The 17847-nt window shown below is 43.5% G+C and overlaps 1 protein-coding gene across 4 annotated transcripts in view; it reads left to right on the top strand.

Moving 5' to 3' along the window:
- The window catches only part of RHOJ (ras homolog family member J), a 73078-nt gene extending 55434 nt beyond the window's left edge, over positions 1-17644 (top strand). For 2 of the 4 annotated variants that reach the window (XM_059819758.1, XM_059819759.1), the window contains exons 4-7: positions 1903-1961; positions 6656-6820; positions 8127-8222; positions 8962-17644. In XM_059819758.1, coding sequence (XP_059675741.1) covers positions 1903-1961; positions 6656-6820; positions 8127-8222; positions 8962-9108 — 467 coding nt within the window. In that variant the 3' untranslated portion in view covers positions 9109-17644. The remainder of the gene's footprint in view (positions 1-1902; positions 1962-6655; positions 6821-8126; positions 8223-8961) is intronic. The other 2 variants (XR_009484058.1, XM_009812919.2) reach the window with 2 other exon arrangements.
- The last annotated feature ends 203 nt before the right edge of the window (positions 17645-17847 follow it).

The raw sequence follows: 17847 nt of genomic DNA on the forward strand, positions 1-17847 counted from the left end.
GCATACAGGCAGGTTGAAGGCTGGGCAAGGTTGCAACTGGAAAAAACCTCACACCTCCCGCCTGCCTCCGGTAAGCTGTGCAGGACCACCTGTGGCCCCACTGCTTCTGAGAAGGGAGCTAAGAAAAGCAAGCATTTTGTCAGCAGACTTATGGGACATTTTGAGACTCCCTACACCACAAAAAGTTGAAAACCAGGGCTCTGGGGAGGTTTCATTCAAATTAGTTTATTCAAGTCAGGTTGAAGGAAGTGGATGGGGCATCTGGACTGTCTCCTTTCTGCACTGGTACCCATCTCCCCACCCTGGTAGCTCTTCCACCCATGGACATCCATGCTCAACAACTAGTCCCATTGTGAGTTCCCCTGGGAGCTGTACGAACTGCCTCCTGCACTAAGGAGCGTGAGGAGGGCTCTCGGCTCCTTTCCCATCTCCTCTTTCCCCCCCTGCACATCACAAGGCAGCTCCGGCAGTGGGTGAGTGTGGCCCATCCTGCTCTCATCAGCAAGTCTGGTCCTCGCTGAGCCTTTGTACTTTCAGGACATCAGTTTTGTTCTGTTTATATGCTAGCAAAATTCCCCTGTCACTTTGCAAGCAAGTAAAGCTGCTGAATAATCAGTCTGTCCAGCCACACTGACGGAGACTTCAAGTCTGAGAGATTTCAAACAGGACATTGTTCCCCAGTGCAGGAGTTATCAAATTCTATAAACCAGCAGGTGCTTTTCTCATACAAGTCTTATCACTTTAAAAAAAATCAGTAAGAACCTGAGTGATGTTTTTAAGCCTCCTCTTTGCCAGAAGTAACTACTAGTCTTTCCCATTACTCATTAATTGCAAGTTGTTATTGGACAACAGGCACCAGTCTTAGCCTCCCCGCCAGCCATAGCTCTATGGTCATACCAGCCATTTGCCCTCATGCTTAAAAAAAAGTAGTAATCCATGGGCTGTGAGAATACCATTATTTTGAGCAACCTTCCTGATGAATGTTTAAAGTCTTGCTGTTGACTAATGGGTGGAACGGGATTCCCCACCTTTCTTTCTAGTTGAGTAATAATGATTTAGGCAGATTAACTGGTTAACTAAATGTCATTAACACAGATCTTATCCTTTACGCAAAATAACACTGATTACAGAGATCAGCTAATAATGAGAGTCATCCAAAGGCAATGAGAAAACATTTTCATCAGTGTCAATGGGCTCAAAACGAAGTTCAAACTGGATTCTACTAAAGGAGTAAACATGCTGAGTAAGCTCAATAAACTAAGCCATGCTTTCCTTCATTTGTAAAAAAATCTATTCAACACCCCTGCAAATATTAGTGCTCTTCTTCCTCCTTGTCCTTCAAAGCATCCACCACCACACAGCCCCAGATGTTAAGCACTGCCACCCGCGATTGCATGACACAGGACAGGACAGGTTGCCCGAGAGGCAGTGCACCTCCACTGAGACCCACCAAACATCAACCACTGCTGAATGCTTCATTGTTACACAGCCTGGAATAAATAAATAATTAAAAACCCTCTCAACGATCCATGACAAACCTACCCCAACGCTCACGGCAGGGAGGCAGGAATCCTGTGCTTTCAAGTCCTAGCACCTCATGGGGGTCTGCTGGTGGCTGCAGAGACAGGAGAAAATGTCCACCGGTCTCTGGGTCCCTGATAGCAACAAGGGGTGCAGCTCATCTCTCTGTGAAGAAATAAGAGCTTGGCATAAAGCATTTGCTTCTGTTGGGACTTTAGGTTGCCTTCAATTTGGGTTGAATCTATGTGCTTGGTTTAGGATGCATATTGTAAGGTACGTGCTAATGTGTCTAGCACAGGGGTGTATTGGCATTTTAGGATTAAAACACATAAAAATGATCTGGCTTGTGCATAAACAACATCTCTTGTTTCTCTCTTCCAGTAACTGTGACTGTGGGAGGACAACAACACTTGCTGGGACTTTATGACACTGCAGGGCAGGTAAATTACTGCAGAACATTTATAACTTTCCTTTTCCATGGTTTGTTTGTTACTGCCACATACTGGGGTTTGTTGTTTGTGCTGGTTGTGGGGGTTTTTTTACAAATATTAATAATCAGTTGTGAGTTGTAATGGTTGAACTGCTGACTTTCTCCTTTTAGTTTTCTACATAGAGATTTAATTCTGGTTCAGCAATAAAACGCACACAAATACACTCATCCCTAAGACTGCATTTTGTCTAAGCAAAAAACTAAAGCCTGATTAGGCTGTTCAGCCTCCCATATATCCACCTCCTACGGCAAATATGATGTTTCATATAAAGTCAGTGTTTTCTTACATTTACCACACGGTGGCATGGAAGATACAGAGAAGAATTCCCATTTCCAAGATCAGAAAACTAATATAATACAGCACCAGCCTATTGACTTTTTAAATGGTAACCCAGCCAGATTGGCACCCATCCCTGCAGCCTTCTCCCAGGACAAGGGTGTCCATTACAGCAGAGTCTGTACCCCGTGATTCCTTACACATACAGTGCTTTTACTCTTTCCACTGTTCATGGGCTGATACAGTGTGCTTGTGCTAGAAGTTTGCCAAAGAGCTCTGGTCTATGGGCTGATTTCACCCCCTGGAGAGGAAGAGAGTATTTCTCACTGCCTTGCTCTGCCAGTAGAAGGGTAGAAAAGGGTACAGGGAGCAACACATTTTCATGGTGAAATTTCCCTCTCCCACCTCCTAATGCCAGCAACTGGTAGAATAAAGAAAGGACCACTATCCACACAGAAACTTTGCAGAAAATCACCTGCCGAGAGGGGAGGGAGTAGGTCCCATGGCTGGGACCCACATCCACCAGCTCCTCCGGTCAAAGCTGGCACTGGGCAGCCAAGGACATGCTGTGACTGGAGGCAGCCGGAGAGGAAAGCTTCACATCCACTTATTTGTCCTCCTGAACCAGAAGAAACACAAGTCTGCCTCTCTAACAAACTTCACCCCTCCATCCGTTCCTCCACAATCATTTTGCCATCTGCTACTTCAAACCAGCCAGAGCACCACCTGCCTCAAGCACCATTTCTAACTCATCAGCCTCATTTCCCTTTCAGACCTCGGTCCAGAGGACGTGTCCATCTAGTCAAAACTCAGAACACGAATCTCTTCTTGATGACTAGATTGTATCTCTGTGGTGGTTGAAAGGATGATGCTTCCCACATGCTTAAGCTATAATGACAGATCATCTGGGTTGTTTCCTCCCTCCTTCTCCTTGTGTTGTGTGGCTTTCCAAAGGCACCGGTGTGAAGTCATAGCCGAAAATAGCACTTGACATTACGATGCTATAAAACATATGCTAATGAAATAACAATTGGAAAATGTAGGCCTGCAGCAGGACCCTCTGTCAGCCTGAAGGGAGAGCTGGCAGAGACCCCAGATCTTGGGTATCTGGTTTTCTGCATCCCTGGCACGAACAGTCCTAGGAGAAAAAAAACAGTGGTCTTTTTTCCCAAGGCTGGACTCAGGTGTGGAGTGCTTTAACGGGCTGACATGGCAGGGAACATACGTGAGATCAGCACAGCAGCAACATGAAAAAAACAAGGTTTGCTCTACTTTCTGGGCCCAAGCGCTGCAAGGCTGCTGGCGGCGAGAGAGCAGGGAGGGAGCAACACCGGTTGATGCCTCTCAGCCCAAGCAATTCATAGGCACATAACTCAGTAAGGCCAGGTCTGGTGCTTGCATTTCCATGCCAAATCAATGGCCAGGCAGTGTAACTGGGAAGCCTTGCACTCCCTAAATAATAGGCAGCAAAATGCAAGCACGAGCCGGGGAAACAAATTAATGATCAGCTACAGCCCAACCCCACAAGGACTCACGTCCCTTCCCAAACATCACTGTCACTAGCTGCAGTACCTCTGGATATGCCCCATACCCATGCAAATGTCCAGTGCTTTTTTTACTCTATTTATTTGCTTGACTTCAACAACCAACTGTCTCTGAAGGAGAAATTATCCCAATGTGCCATATCTCATATGGTCCATTGCAAAGTTTTATAGCCTTCTCCTAGAGAGCAGGTAAGAACAGAGACAGGTCCTTGGCTGATGTGGTCTGGAGGCTCCTGTCAGCCTGCAAAGGCAGGGAAATATGGGAGCTCTGATTGACTCTTACCCACAACATTTGTGCTTGCTCTTTAACACATCCGTGCAAGCTCTTGTGTGCCCTGACAGGAGATGAGACCTCTGCTACGTGATGCATGGCTGTCTCTCCTTACGGTTTATATAATGCTCTGTGCTGCTAACACAAATAGGGAATGCTCCTGAAAAAGGATTTTCTAGGGCCTCCAAAGGAACAAGCAAAATAAAATGAAATGCACACTCTTGTAGCTGTCACCGCCAGGCAGAGCGCTCGTGGCTTTTAGTTTGTAATTTTAATGGTACAGTAAGTTCCAGCCCCTGTAAATATGCATGTCTGGAATATTGAAACCAGTTATATTTAGCCAATTTCTTTCCAAAAATACTAAATCACGATTCCTCGAGAGCTTGCTGCCACCGCGTGGGTGTTTTAGGAGGCTGATTTGCAGCAATTAAACCCAAAACACAGAAAATGCCTTTTCCAAGCACCTGGTATCAGCACATGTTGATTGTGGCATAATCTCGGAGAATTCATCAGGTTTGATGTTCTGGGTTAAAATAGTGTCCCATAATTAATCAGACATCAGGCCAGGCCTCCCTCACCCACAGCATCCACACAAAACTCGGCTATCTCTATAATGAGACACTCATTCGCAACACCTTTATTGCTGATGTTCCCACAAACGTCTCTGAGGTTTCTTGCCTGCCATTCCTTGAACAAGGAGAATCCACTCTTTCTTGGGCTGATATGTCCAAACACCTCCTCTTGTCATGTAAAACCTTCTTCAGATCAATACTTTCTATGATACTGGAAAGACATAGGTCAGTTGACAAATACTCCGGCTTTACCCCAAATACTGTGGCTGTGGGGCTGGGCTGGTAACTGGGAATTTACTCTTCCTGTTGAAGTGGGTTTGGAACAATGAACATTCAGTTAGACAAAACAAAACATTTTGTCTGTGGTTTAGGATGTTTCTTTAAACTTCTTTTTAATGAGACGGAGCTAAATTTGGCCTCATACTTCCTTTCAGAATAAATAATTAAGGTTTTTAATTTAGGTTGGAGCAAACTGTTTTTACATAATCCATTAGTATTTTTCAGAAACTGGTGTTGATTCAGAAGTAGTCTGGGTCATCTTATCACTGCATACTCAGTGAACAAAAGACTTTGGAAAGAAGATTTACCAGTCTCAACTCATAATTAAGCCATCTCATTTGTTGACTCAACCAAAGCAAGAGAGAAGCAAAACTGAATTAAGACACCATCTAATCTGGGCACACAATGATATAGTCCTGCATCAGCTTCTCCTGCAGGACAGACAGCAGTTCCATTGCTCCTGCCGCTAATGTGGGTTTTCCCTACCTTGAATAAATGTTCTCAAGTCTGAACAACAGCACCTGGATATCTTTTCCTTTTTTCCTTTTCAATGAGTTATTAACTATTTCAGTATTTGCAAAGCAGAACTGCACCAGTTGAAGTTTCAGACAATTATAACCAAAAAAGTCTATACTGCAGAGATTTGAGGCTTGCCCAGAATGCAGAAACTGTAAACTAAAGACCTTGGTCTCAGTCAGGCTCGACAGCAACACCTATTGTTGTTTCCCATGCTCCAATGTTGTGTTCCTTTCCCCTTTTTTAATTCTGGACCCCCCAAAAAAGTCTTCAGAACAGGTGTATCCCTTCTAAAAGCATCTGTTTCATTATACTGAAATTTTCTAACAGGTTTCATTGAAAATACCAGCCAGACACAGCTACATACACTCTCACTATCAGAAAGAGCCATTCTATCTTTTTCACGTCTTGCAAAACCTCTGCTCGCTCTCAACATCCTAAGCCTGAAAACAGACCCAAAATCTTCCTTGAAACTCAGCTATCAAAGCCAGCTCACGATATGACACAGCTGTGCTTTGAGCTGTTTAAAAATTCACCCTCTTCACAACTAGCACAAAGAGAAGACATCTCTCCTTCCCTAGTCCAGGGCCTGTGGAAACACTAAATCACCCCCACTGATTTACTCAGCCACTGTAGGCTGGATTTGATCTGCTTTGTGCTTTCAAGACGAGTGTCTTCTGCTGACTGACACATTGCTGCATACCAAACATGACTGCAATGACACCAAATATCCCATATTTGTTGTATATGGTCATGTCTATAATGCCTACTGGGGAACAGAAAGCCCATAATACTAACAGAAAAGCCCCTAGAGATGTTTGTCATCAGCAAATATTAGCTAGCGATGACAGTCAAATAATACTCCCCAGGATGGTATCACATTGTCAGAGGGCTGAGGCCAGTACACGTAGCCTCAAGATCCATTTTTATTTCATCACCAGTGACGGCTGCTGTTTATTGTTACCCTCTACACCAGCATCACCACAGATAATACACACACAAACAAAATGTGTTAGCTCTTTTGGGTAAAGATGCTGACAAAACAGCAGCCCTGGCCCACAAGAGCTTATGAGCGTGCATGAGCATGGAGGGACAGTGCTGAGCAGTTCATCAAGAGCCAAGGTAATGCCCCCATCTGCATTTATCCCCCACCCAATAACACACTTGCTGTTTTCCCCCTGGCAGGAGGACTACAACCAGCTGAGACCCCTGTCCTACCCCAACACGGACGTGTTCTTGATCTGCTTCTCGGTGGTGAACCCCGCCTCATACCACAATGTCCAGGAGGAGTGGGTGCCCGAGCTGAAAGTCTGCATGCCCAATGTGCCTTACGTCCTCATAGGAACACAGGTAACACTCCTCCAGGGCACCGCCGGCCATCGTGGGGGTCTTCAGAGCGAGGGAGCTCCTACTCCACCCCAGGGGTGGCTGGAGGCTGAGCTATCTGGAAAGGTTTCCTATTTAATTTCTTACGTGAAATGCAGCCAGACTTTCCCATTGAAGAAAAACTCAGCGACTGGGAATGAAAACCAACATGCAGATGTCCGGTCATGCTAGTCATGACTGGCAAAACTCATCCCATTTTTTATTCAAATGAATATTAATGTGGTATCAAGGCATAAATACCTGTAGGGAGAAAAGATTTCTGACAGGCTTTTAGCGAGGAGAAAAAACCCCATCAAAGTCTGTGGTTAGAAGCAGAAGCTGAATTTCAAACTAAATTTTAAGAATGGGAATAATTAACCAAATGACTTACTTATAGACATGGGAAGGAAATAGCCTCCCTTCATGCTTTTACATCAACATGGCAATTAGAGACTCACCGTCCTGCTTGTGTTATAGTGCATGTTAGACTAAACGATCAAACTACTTTATTTTGGCCTTAAAATCTATGACTCTATCAATCAAATAAAAATGCTTTAAATATGGGTTTGCTTCCAAGACACAGAGTGGCTAGAGATTGTGAGAAGTAGGGATACGACCATCTGGAAAATGTCCGAACGCTGGACAGTAACTTAAGCCAAGTTAGAGAAACAGATCAAATTCTGGTCAAAACCAAAACCTTCATGCCATAGGAAAGTCCAATCATTCAAACACTGGCTTTCTTTCCCACACTGGAATAATCTAAAATACCCATTTTAAAATAAAAGTATTACCCTTTGGATCACACACTCCGAAAATGGATGGGTTTGAAATGCCAGAATGCTTCACTTTGATGTTTTCTATGGAAATAAAGGATTTTTTTTTCAAGTAAGTCAGACTGAGCTGCGTCTGTCTGGCCTGTCAGGGTGTGTTACGGGTGATGCAGTGCAGGATCGCAGCAGCCTCCCCTTCCAATGCGGCTCAGGCTTCCACCGACACTTTCCAAGACGCATTGTGAGATCCATTGAGAACCACATCTTTACTGTACCACAGCTATTTGAGCTGTGGCCCAATAACCCGCCAGTGAGAATGAATTCATGTTAACCAGAAAGAAAAACTTAAAAGAAAAAAAAGGAAAATACATGTGCAATTCATTTCTGAAGTATCATCTGAGGCCAGGAGGATAGATGCCCTTATGTGAGGCCATGACTGTGGGTTCGTAAAGCTATGAATATCTGTCTCAAGAATTACAGCAAGATGGTACTGAGCACAGGGTTTGTGTATTTCCTATTAGATTGATCTCCGGGATGATCCCAAAACTTTGGCTCGGCTGCTTTACATGAAGGAGAAACCACTCACCTACGAGCATGGAGTGAAGCTAGCGAAGGAGGTAATAGCCTTTTCTGAGGTCCCATGAAATCGATTGACCACAACTTTCCACTGGGTTTGTTTCACTCAAGGTGAACTCCTCCGGGGTGCATTGGTTGGTCCCAGCCAGGAATTAAAGCCTCCGTCCAAACAGGCTGGACCCAGACACAGATTGCGACTCCTGAGCCTGCTGTTCTGCTGTGATACCCAATTGAGCTCTAAGCAAAGCTGCAAGGTACACAGGGCAGCACGTGGCAAATGGGCGGCAAAACAGATTTTACTGTCTACCTTACCCAGAAAGCAGCTCGGAAGCCCTCCCCCAGGTAGCAGCTCCCTGGCGTTGCAGGAGGCAGGACACAAGAGTGACAGGTCAGGGGAGAAGAGCCAAGTATATGAAGGGGTTCAGCTAACAACCCAGCATCTCCTTGAAACCCTCCCCAGCTGCACAGATGGGAGGCCAGCCTCCTGGTCCAGCACTTGAACATGGGTGCAGACCCCCTCCCTCTGCTCCCCATTAACCCTCTGTGGTGAGATACTGGTGTTCATGCTCATCCCTGCTCCTTCACTCAGGATGACCACCTGAGCTTGTCCCTTAATCCCATAGGCAGCCAGATACAAAACACAGCAATGTCCTGACCCCCTTTCTAAAGGTCTGGGCTTCCCTCTGTGGCAGGACACGTATGCACGTAGAAGGATGCTGGAACAGGGTCGCTCTGTCTCTCCCAAGAGTGCGTACTCACATTTTCTCTGTTTTCTTTCAGATCGGAGCACAGTGCTATCTGGAGTGCTCAGCCCTCACGCAGAAAGGCCTTAAGACCGTCTTCGATGAGGCAATCCTGACCATTTTCCACCCCAAGAAAAAGAAGAAGCGTTGTACAAAGTGCCACAGCTGCTGCACCCTTGTGTGAAGTCACTTGGAAAGAAAAACGAGATGAGTTCAATGAAACCAAGCAGGTTAGAAAGGCAATGAAGGTCACATGCAACTGAAATGGGGAACATGACCAGAAAGGGGTCCTTCTTACCCAAATATAGGAGTCCTCCATTCTGTGAAACCTCCAAGCTGTATCACACTAGGCCAACTCATGTCTATGTGCTTTCCTAATCCCCCAGAGTTGTATGCAGCCTGTTCCCACTACTGCAGACTGCACTGAGCCAACAGAACCCAGAATGCCAGCTCCTGCTTGACTCTTCACCTTAGGAATAAGGTGAAGATGGTGTGTGGAAAAACAAAGAACTAAAGGTGGTAAAAGAAACAAGAGAAACTCCATTTGTCGCCTTAAGCAAGAATTGATCAAAATTAAGAATTTGCAGTACTTAGGAATTTAATCTGAATTGGCTGAAAGCACATGGAGATCTGTAGACATCCAATATGTAAGATATACACTATAGGTAGGATGTACTTTTAAATTACTTTTCTTTTATAAGACTTGCTAGTTCAGGATATACTTTTGTTTGTTCAAACTACGTGGCAGCAAAGGTGAAGTGATTCCAGTTTGTTTTCACTTAATGGTGAAACTTCACAGCATCAGTATGTTGCTGCACCCAAGCTACCAAAATAGATCAACATTTACCTCCAGACTTAAGGAATGTCTTACAACAAAAAAATGCAAATAACTGTATTTTAACAGGGGAATGTTCAGGCTGAGCCATGTTTCCATAAGCTGGGAAAGGAATAACAGAGTTGTAGCATTAATGTACTGAAACAAAGAAATTCTGCCACCAAAGAGCATTGCCCCAGACACGAAATAGCAGCGTGGAACAATCTCTCTTCCAAACTGAGAACATAACAAGACACATTGCCATGGCAACTGAAAATTTACCTTAAAGATCAGCTGGATTTCTACATCTCACCCAGCAGATGAAAACCAAAAAGCCAAAGGTCATACTGACTTCAAGTGCTTTAAGGTGATCCAATTGCCTTAAGGGTTTTTTTTTTATGGAGTATCTCATGTAAAAAAACTCATCAAAGTGGAGTTGTAAACATGTTGATCTATTGTAGTCTCCCTGCTCCCGTTCATTACTTCTTTCTTTGCTCCTGTTTTTCCATCTTCATTACTGTGAGCTGTTTAAGTTACAGCGTGGCTGCGGTCCTCAGGAGTGAACTTTCACACGAGTTGCCGATGATGGGCTGCAGCTGATACAGCACTGAGATGGGAAGTCCAGACCCTAAGGGAAGGGAAGCTGCCTGTTAGCTCTCTTTGCTGTTGAAGAAAGCGTGCCTTTTCACTAAAGCCTCTCCAGGGAGCCTGTACTTTTGCACATCACAGCAATACAGACGCTCAGAGGTGAACTCGAAGGGCGTCTTGTTACTTGCATCTGCCTTCGGGTACCCCAGCGATGCCATGATACCGTCTTGTTACAGATTTCGTTGCCCAAGCAGTAAATCACAGTGCCAGCAAATACACATTTCAAGAACTCTGATGTAACTCCTTTCAAAAGCAGTGTCTGTAGTCAGCGTTTCCAGAAGTGCTAGGACTAAGCAAGTAACAGCAGTGCACCCTCCCAATCCAGGGACACGTGCCCTGCGGCCCCCCGCACCCCACTCCAGCCAGCCCGCTCCTCTCCAGGAGCACTGTAGCGTGGCTGAGTACACACATGCAACCAGAAAAACTCTCATGACTAGTGGTGAATTATAGACCCGGTGTTACTCGGAGCAATCAGCGACTTCAGCAGGACCACAGGAACTGCACCGTGGGGGCAGAGAAGGTAACGAGCATGATGCAGTGCCCAGCCCTGCAGTCACTGAGGCTTTTGGATCCAAGCTCCTCCTTTAGCACAAATTCTCTTTATCATGGACACCTACAGAAACCAGGTCTGACACCCCAAAACATTTCCAGGTAGAAATCAACAGTTCTCTCTGACAAACGTGATCAAATTCGAGGCAAATGCCTTGTTACTGTTACCCAGCAGGCTTTCACTCACCATCTCTTTCCCACTGCACACAAGCATGGATGAAAACAGAGTTGTGCTAAATCAAAAACAGACAAAAGAAAGATTTTCTCACTGCTGGCATTCTTTGTGCATATTTTATATTTGGTGTTCTTATGTCCCAGCCATTTGCTTCAAATGGACTGGCTGATAAAGCACAGCTCAGAGCGAGGGCAGTGCTGAAGCCCGGTGAAGGAGTTCAAGTCGTGCCGCAGAGGCTGTGTTGCCCTCCCCACGCGTAGCAGTGAGTCCCCACATACAGCTGGGACACTGGCAATCAGCTGAACTATAATGTGTAAAGAGATCTTACGGGAGTATGAGGAAAACTAGAAGTGGATTAAATAAATAAATATTTAGGGAATGTTTGTTGGCTTATAACATGAGTAGAAGTCCACTGAAACCAAAAAAAAAAGGTTTCAACAGATTTCAGAGAAAATTAGAGATTCGCTGTGCTGCCATTTACTTCAGTGGAAATAAAATAGGATGATTACTTTGCTTTAGCTCATGTAGGTTGCTGTAGAGCACTAGCCTATATACAAGACTCTAGTTAAAGTAAGTGAAGTCTGTTTTAGCTGAAGCGCAATGCAAACACTCAGGTTGGAGCCGCCAGATGTTCTTAGAGCTTCACAAAATAGAGAGGAAATAGAAATCCAGACTAACAGCTGAGCTTATCATAAAATAATGATCACACTGGAAAAGTGCAATATAGCATTCTCACTGTGCATCAGAGAAAGCCACAAATAATCAAATGATATTTTTGTGTGCCACCGAGTATCGGGGTGCCTATTAATACTAATGGGATGACATAGGGTAGGCATATAAAATCAAAAATCAAATAGGAAGTTCTAGCATTAGTGTAACTGCAGTGGTTTTAGGAAAATTAACTAAAAAACATACGGCAATGTAGAAGTTAAAATGCTACTGTCCTAATATATTATACTGCACCACCTTCCACAAATCATTGCACAGTGGCCAAAGCAGATAGAAAAGTATTAACATGCATGCAAGAAATGTTAAGACTAATCAGGGTTTTATTTGCACTTACAAAGCCAAGCACATCAAGTTTGCGAGGCAGTAAAATTTCAAGTTTTTCAAGCTAATTGTGACCAAAAATTGACATCTGGGAGTTGCAAGGGAGGGAGAGTGGTCACAGTCCACTGAGAAATGGCCTGTGCACTCCCTTTGTTTTTAATTTCCATTCCAACAAAAACAAATATTCTAAAAACAGCCATGGTTAATGCAGGTCCCATAAACATTATTCCTGTGTTAGGTTATGTACACACCTATCCACATAATGTGGCACTTACTCAAGGATCTGCCCTGTTACACTATTATTTTGGGGAGGCAGGAACAGCACAGGCCAATAGACTTTAGAAAGAGATTGTAGGCAGACGTAAGGAGACTCATGGACTATCTGGCAATTCATACCTAATATCTTTTCTAAAAGCCAACAGATGGTGTGTGAACAGGCAGCAAAGCTTATTTTCAGAAATATCAAAACACCAGACACAGTACGAGCACAGGCATAAGGCAACAGATATAAACTTCAAATTATTTTCAGGCACCGTTAGTAACAAGAAAAGAAAATCAATAAAGGATTGCCAGGTGAAAGGAGATGGGTTTTCTCACTGTAAGATGAGCTAGAAATCAGACCCCGATTTCACCTTCAAAGGAAGATGGTTAGGAGAGTCGTAAAGGCTATAAACCATCCCAGGAACCTATTTGACAATGTCCTCTTAATGCAACTGATGTCAAAACGTTTCCTGACAGAACTGCCTTTGCTAATAGTCTGCTATCATTTCAAAAGCACTCACAACTTACAAGAAATCTGCTAGATCCTGTAAAACCCATCTCCTTTGGCCTCTTCTGAAACCTTAGTGTTCTGCTAGGAGTTGTTAACCTAAAGTTGTAGTTTCAAGCAGAGTTCCCAAGGGGTTTTCATGCAAATTTCTGCAAGGAGATATTAGAGATATTAGGTATTAGAGAGATATCTCAAGACATTAGAGAGTTGTTACCACATTAAAACCTACAGATGCCTCTGCCCTTCAGAGCGCTGCACCAGGCCAGTGGCAGTGGGGTAATCTTGTGCTATATCACCACCTCCAGCATGACCTGAAGGAGGTCCCACAAAGATTTCCACAGTTTGTCCTGTGCCTCCCAGAGCTCAGAAAAGTTGGGGAGAATGCAGAAACAAGGCTCTGACCCCAAGCAGGTCCATCCAGGAGCGTTTGTTTAATCGGGTAGAAGTCCCACATACCTACATCCTCCAGGAGCAGTTCTCAAGATGAGCTCCCCCTGGTTGTCCTATGTGCCAAAGGTTCCCAGACCTTCTCTCTCTGCCCTGTAAATATCTACTGTTACGGTTATATGTAGCTTATGAAGAACAACCAACTACAAGCTCTTGCCTCACGTTGACTTGAATTAGGCATGATGTGAATCTTTCCCTCAACTTCCACATGCGCTGGTACTAATATAAATCTTCTTCTTGCTGGTGGGAACTGCAGAATTCACTCCAGGTCCAATCAAAACAATCATTTCAGCAGCTGTAATTGATATTTCTCACCTTTTTTCTCTTTCAAAGCACTGCTTCAGTTCAAAATAAACACAGAATTAAATATAGCACTGCATCTTAATATGCAATAAAGTTATTCCAAATACTTTTATTAAGGGGCTGGATTTTGGCAGTCTTCCTCATACTGAAGAGCATCTTACTTCACAAAGAATTGTCTCCAACTTCCTCATGTCTCATTCAATTCCAATTATATCGTTCATGTAAATGAGGGAGGCTGAATATGGCCATTGGTGACCTGCCCTTGTAGTTCATGTATAACAAAATCTCTTCTAGCTGCTCTAGTGCTGGTGGCCTGTGTCCACAGAAAAGCAGTGATTTCCCATTCCCCGCACACTGTACGAATCACCTGGGGTTCTGTCATGCTCAGCACCAAGATCTGTCTGGTATCTGCCATCTCTAAGGAAGCAGGGTAGAGAAGAAACAAGAAATGAGCTGGGAAAGGAGATAAGCCTTGGGCATGTGGCTACACAAACCAAGCAGGACTCCCCCAGAAACCATCACTGCAATGCAACTCTAGGCAAGTGGCTAAAAACCCACCCCAAGGGTGGGTGGGAAAATCACTGTAGCAAACAGAGAGCAACAGGGAACAAACATATCACTACCAGTGACTGTTGACAAGGATGCATGGGCTTCACTTCCCATCGACAGCAAGCTGTCAAGATCCCATCCAAGATATTGTCCCAAGACTCCAGAGACCCAATATGAGAACCCTTTACAGGAGCTTGGAAAAGGTTGCAGAAATTCTTGCCAACAATTTCTGCTGCTGTCTCCCCACATCACACCCAATCTCATACACAACAAGCAAAACAGTGGCCAATTACACCAATGATTTATATGTGTCTAGCAGATGTATTTTCACGATGCAAGCTGACATGTCCTTACAAAAATGTCCCTCTAATTCATACATGAATGATGCCCATCTGCTTATACAGCTTACTTACAGTCCATGACCTTTTCTGTAGCTTTTTTTCCCCAGAGGCACAGCAAATACTTCTCGATTCACTGTACTGAAACTTCAGCTGGATTAAAAGTAAATTGCAATGGCATCAATCTGTCTCAAGCCAGGCTTGTTTAAAAGCACATTTGCCTTCTCCAGAGAAGCAATCAACATACGCTTATGTTGGCCCAGGGACCATTTGTTCAATAAACAGGTAGAATGCAGGAATCTGGCTGCACATGCCTTTCTCCCTGTATTTTCCTTTTCCCTGAAGAGGATTTGTAATGTGTTTTGTCCTACATAAAAAAACAAATCTGGAAATAACAGAACATTTTCTTGGTTCACAACTCTATAGGACCGGAGGAACATCTGCTGTGACAGGAGGTGAGCATGGAGCGACCTACATCAGATAACTTCTAGACACATTTGAGCTCTACATAAGAATGAAGACAAATCTCTACTATAAATGTTTATTTTCCTCTAAGTGAATAAAGACCCTCTGAAAGCAGGAAAAAGCCTCCCACTGATTTTGGTAGTGGCTTGTGATCTCAGCTGTCTTCGCCTATCAAAACAAAACACGAACAGAAATATTTTTGCATCGATAAGTTGGGACAAAAACACCGATTAGAAGTAATGAATGCAACAGAATAGCATCTACACTTCTGCTTTGAGGGAGAGCTGCAAAATCAGGGCCCAGAGCCACAATTAGTCAGTTTGATCCTAAAACTTAAATTTCATTTTAAGATGTTAAGGGAACGCCCATAACTAGAATGAAAAATATTTTCAAATTCTCTTTTCTCTGTTTCAGTTAAAGCTTTCAGAAACATCTGACAATGTTTTCCTGGGCAGTTCCAGGAACCCCACCAGAACAGCAAAAAGAGTTAGAACCTCATTGTAAGAGGAAAATGAGCTCACAAACCCATATATCACACAGCAACAAGCAAAAATGATATGAATTGCTGTCAATGGTGAAAAATCTCTTTAACTTTGAAAATATGTTAACAAAAATAACTTTGAGCATGGTCCCCACCCCCTTCCAGAATGTGCAGACCATAATGCAGTGTTTGGCTGCTTCTTCTAACTATAATTTTAGGGTGGGATTTTCAAAGATGCTGTATGTTGGTTTCGTTTCAATTCTCATGAAGACAATGGAAAATTTCAATGGGGTCCACACATGACTAATGTGGAAAGCATTTGAGAGTCTTTACGTTTCCTCCTTTTCTGCCCTTTATTGTGGCTGACCACGCTTTGAGCACACAGATACACTAAGCCAGGTCCAAGAATCTTTTATGCCTTTTGGCTGCTGGTGTGGACTCCCAAAAGAAGTTAGGCATCTGGAGACTTTGCTGATCTGATCTTTAGCTTGAGCTTTGGAGACTGGATTTATAACTCCTCATTTCAACCACTACTGAGGCTGAAGGTGAAAATGATTATATTAACAGTGTAATATTCAAGGCAAATGGGTATCTTTGCTGTGTTTGACACTGCACTCATTGCTGTCGCTTAATTTTGTCTCATCCCATTCAGGATGCCAGGTTTAATTTTGCATTTGGTTTTGCCAAAGATTAGTTTGAGCTCTCGCTGATATCAACTCTGGTAAATTTTGACTTTGATCGGAGGTTAATGAATGCAGAGTAAACAGTTGTCTCCAGTCTAGTTTTCAGATCTTCCAACACAACAGTTATTTGTACTGATAACGTGTAGAAATTTTTGTCTGATGTCTGTCAAAGTAGTTTGGGTGTAAGCCATATCCATAGTATGATTGTCATATCGTCTCTCCCAACACTCTTCCCCAAAATAGGCAGCTGCTTTAACTGCATTACAGAACTGGCAGGCACCGAACTGCCTTGTCAGTACGGAGTAAATGAGCCCAAACTTTCCCCAAACTTGTAAATATTAATTCATTAATAAGCAATAACATAAAGCTATGTGAGAGGGGAAAGACACTGGCAAAGTCTTATTCACTCATGAGCAGAAGTGTTCTAAGGTGGTGAGCCCAGGTTGCCAGGTGGGAAATGCTACAGAGCAAGGCATAGCCTGGTGCCCATGCTGCCCCAGCAAGTATGGCATGAGCCTGGCGAAAGGGCTCGAAGGCGCCTCTGTGGAGTCACAGCGGGATACCTGGGGCTCAGCAGCACCTTGAGAGTGGGAGGGCTTCAAAGAAGGCTGCAGAGAGGAGCAGGGAGGTGGACCTGAACTGTCCTCGAGTGCAAGGATAACTGAATCCAGTTTAACCTGCTATGATGTTGATGCACTAGTCGAACTTGTGTTCAAAAAAAGGGTGGACGTGGCATTGCGGGACATGGTTTAGCGGGCATGGTGGTGTTGGGTTGATGGTTGGACTTGATGATCTTACAGGTCTTTTCCAACCTTAATGATTCTGTGATTCTGCAAAATACAAGCATTTCACTCAAAGAGATTCTCTGCTCCCTTGAGAACACAAAGACAAGAAAATTTCTTTCCTTTCTTTTTGCATAGTACTTCAGCAATACTTAAAAGTAACAATGCAACAAGTTATTCTAATTGAGTTTGTGAAGCAGATGTAATGACCTCAGCACAAATCAGGACCTAACACATCATCAGCCAGTTCTTAGCAAGTTAAGAAAGAGAGTCATGTAATTTACTTGATGCGAGCAACTGAATTTTTCTCTCTTAAAAGTTGCTGTGTGCAATATTGCTGGAGAATGGGGCTGGTAAAACCAAAGGATGAGTACTAAAACATTATGTCTGACTTTTGAGTGGTATATCTTTTTTCAAAGATTAACCAAATCTTCAGAATTCATGTCAAAGCAATAAAATTTCAAACTGAGGAAATTCAGTTTTCCAGCAATTATGTTTTGCATAGTTTAAAAATCATGTAAACAGTATTAGTTTCCTATTTACAGCACATGATTCTGTACGCTTTTGCTTATCCACTTTTAAACATGTAATTATTGTATATTGTAACTGCACATTAATATCGTCTATTGTACATAGTTTATTTTAACAAAATAAATGTATTACTAAGTATTTTGACAGCATCATTTTGAGAAGGTGTGGTGCTGTGTTTATTTTCCCAAATGCTAATCACATATACCTTGCAGGACATTTCAGGTAGGAAACACACACTAACACATAGGACTGCTTTCGGATGGTCCTGGAACTGCCTGCACCTTCCAGTGTCCCCAGCAGAAAGTCAAACAGGAGGTGACACAGCAGAAGTTTGCTCAT

Source organism: Gavia stellata, chromosome 7, assembly GCF_030936135.1.
Source record: "Gavia stellata isolate bGavSte3 chromosome 7, bGavSte3.hap2, whole genome shotgun sequence".
Lineage (NCBI taxonomy): Eukaryota > Metazoa > Chordata > Aves > Gaviiformes > Gaviidae > Gavia > Gavia stellata.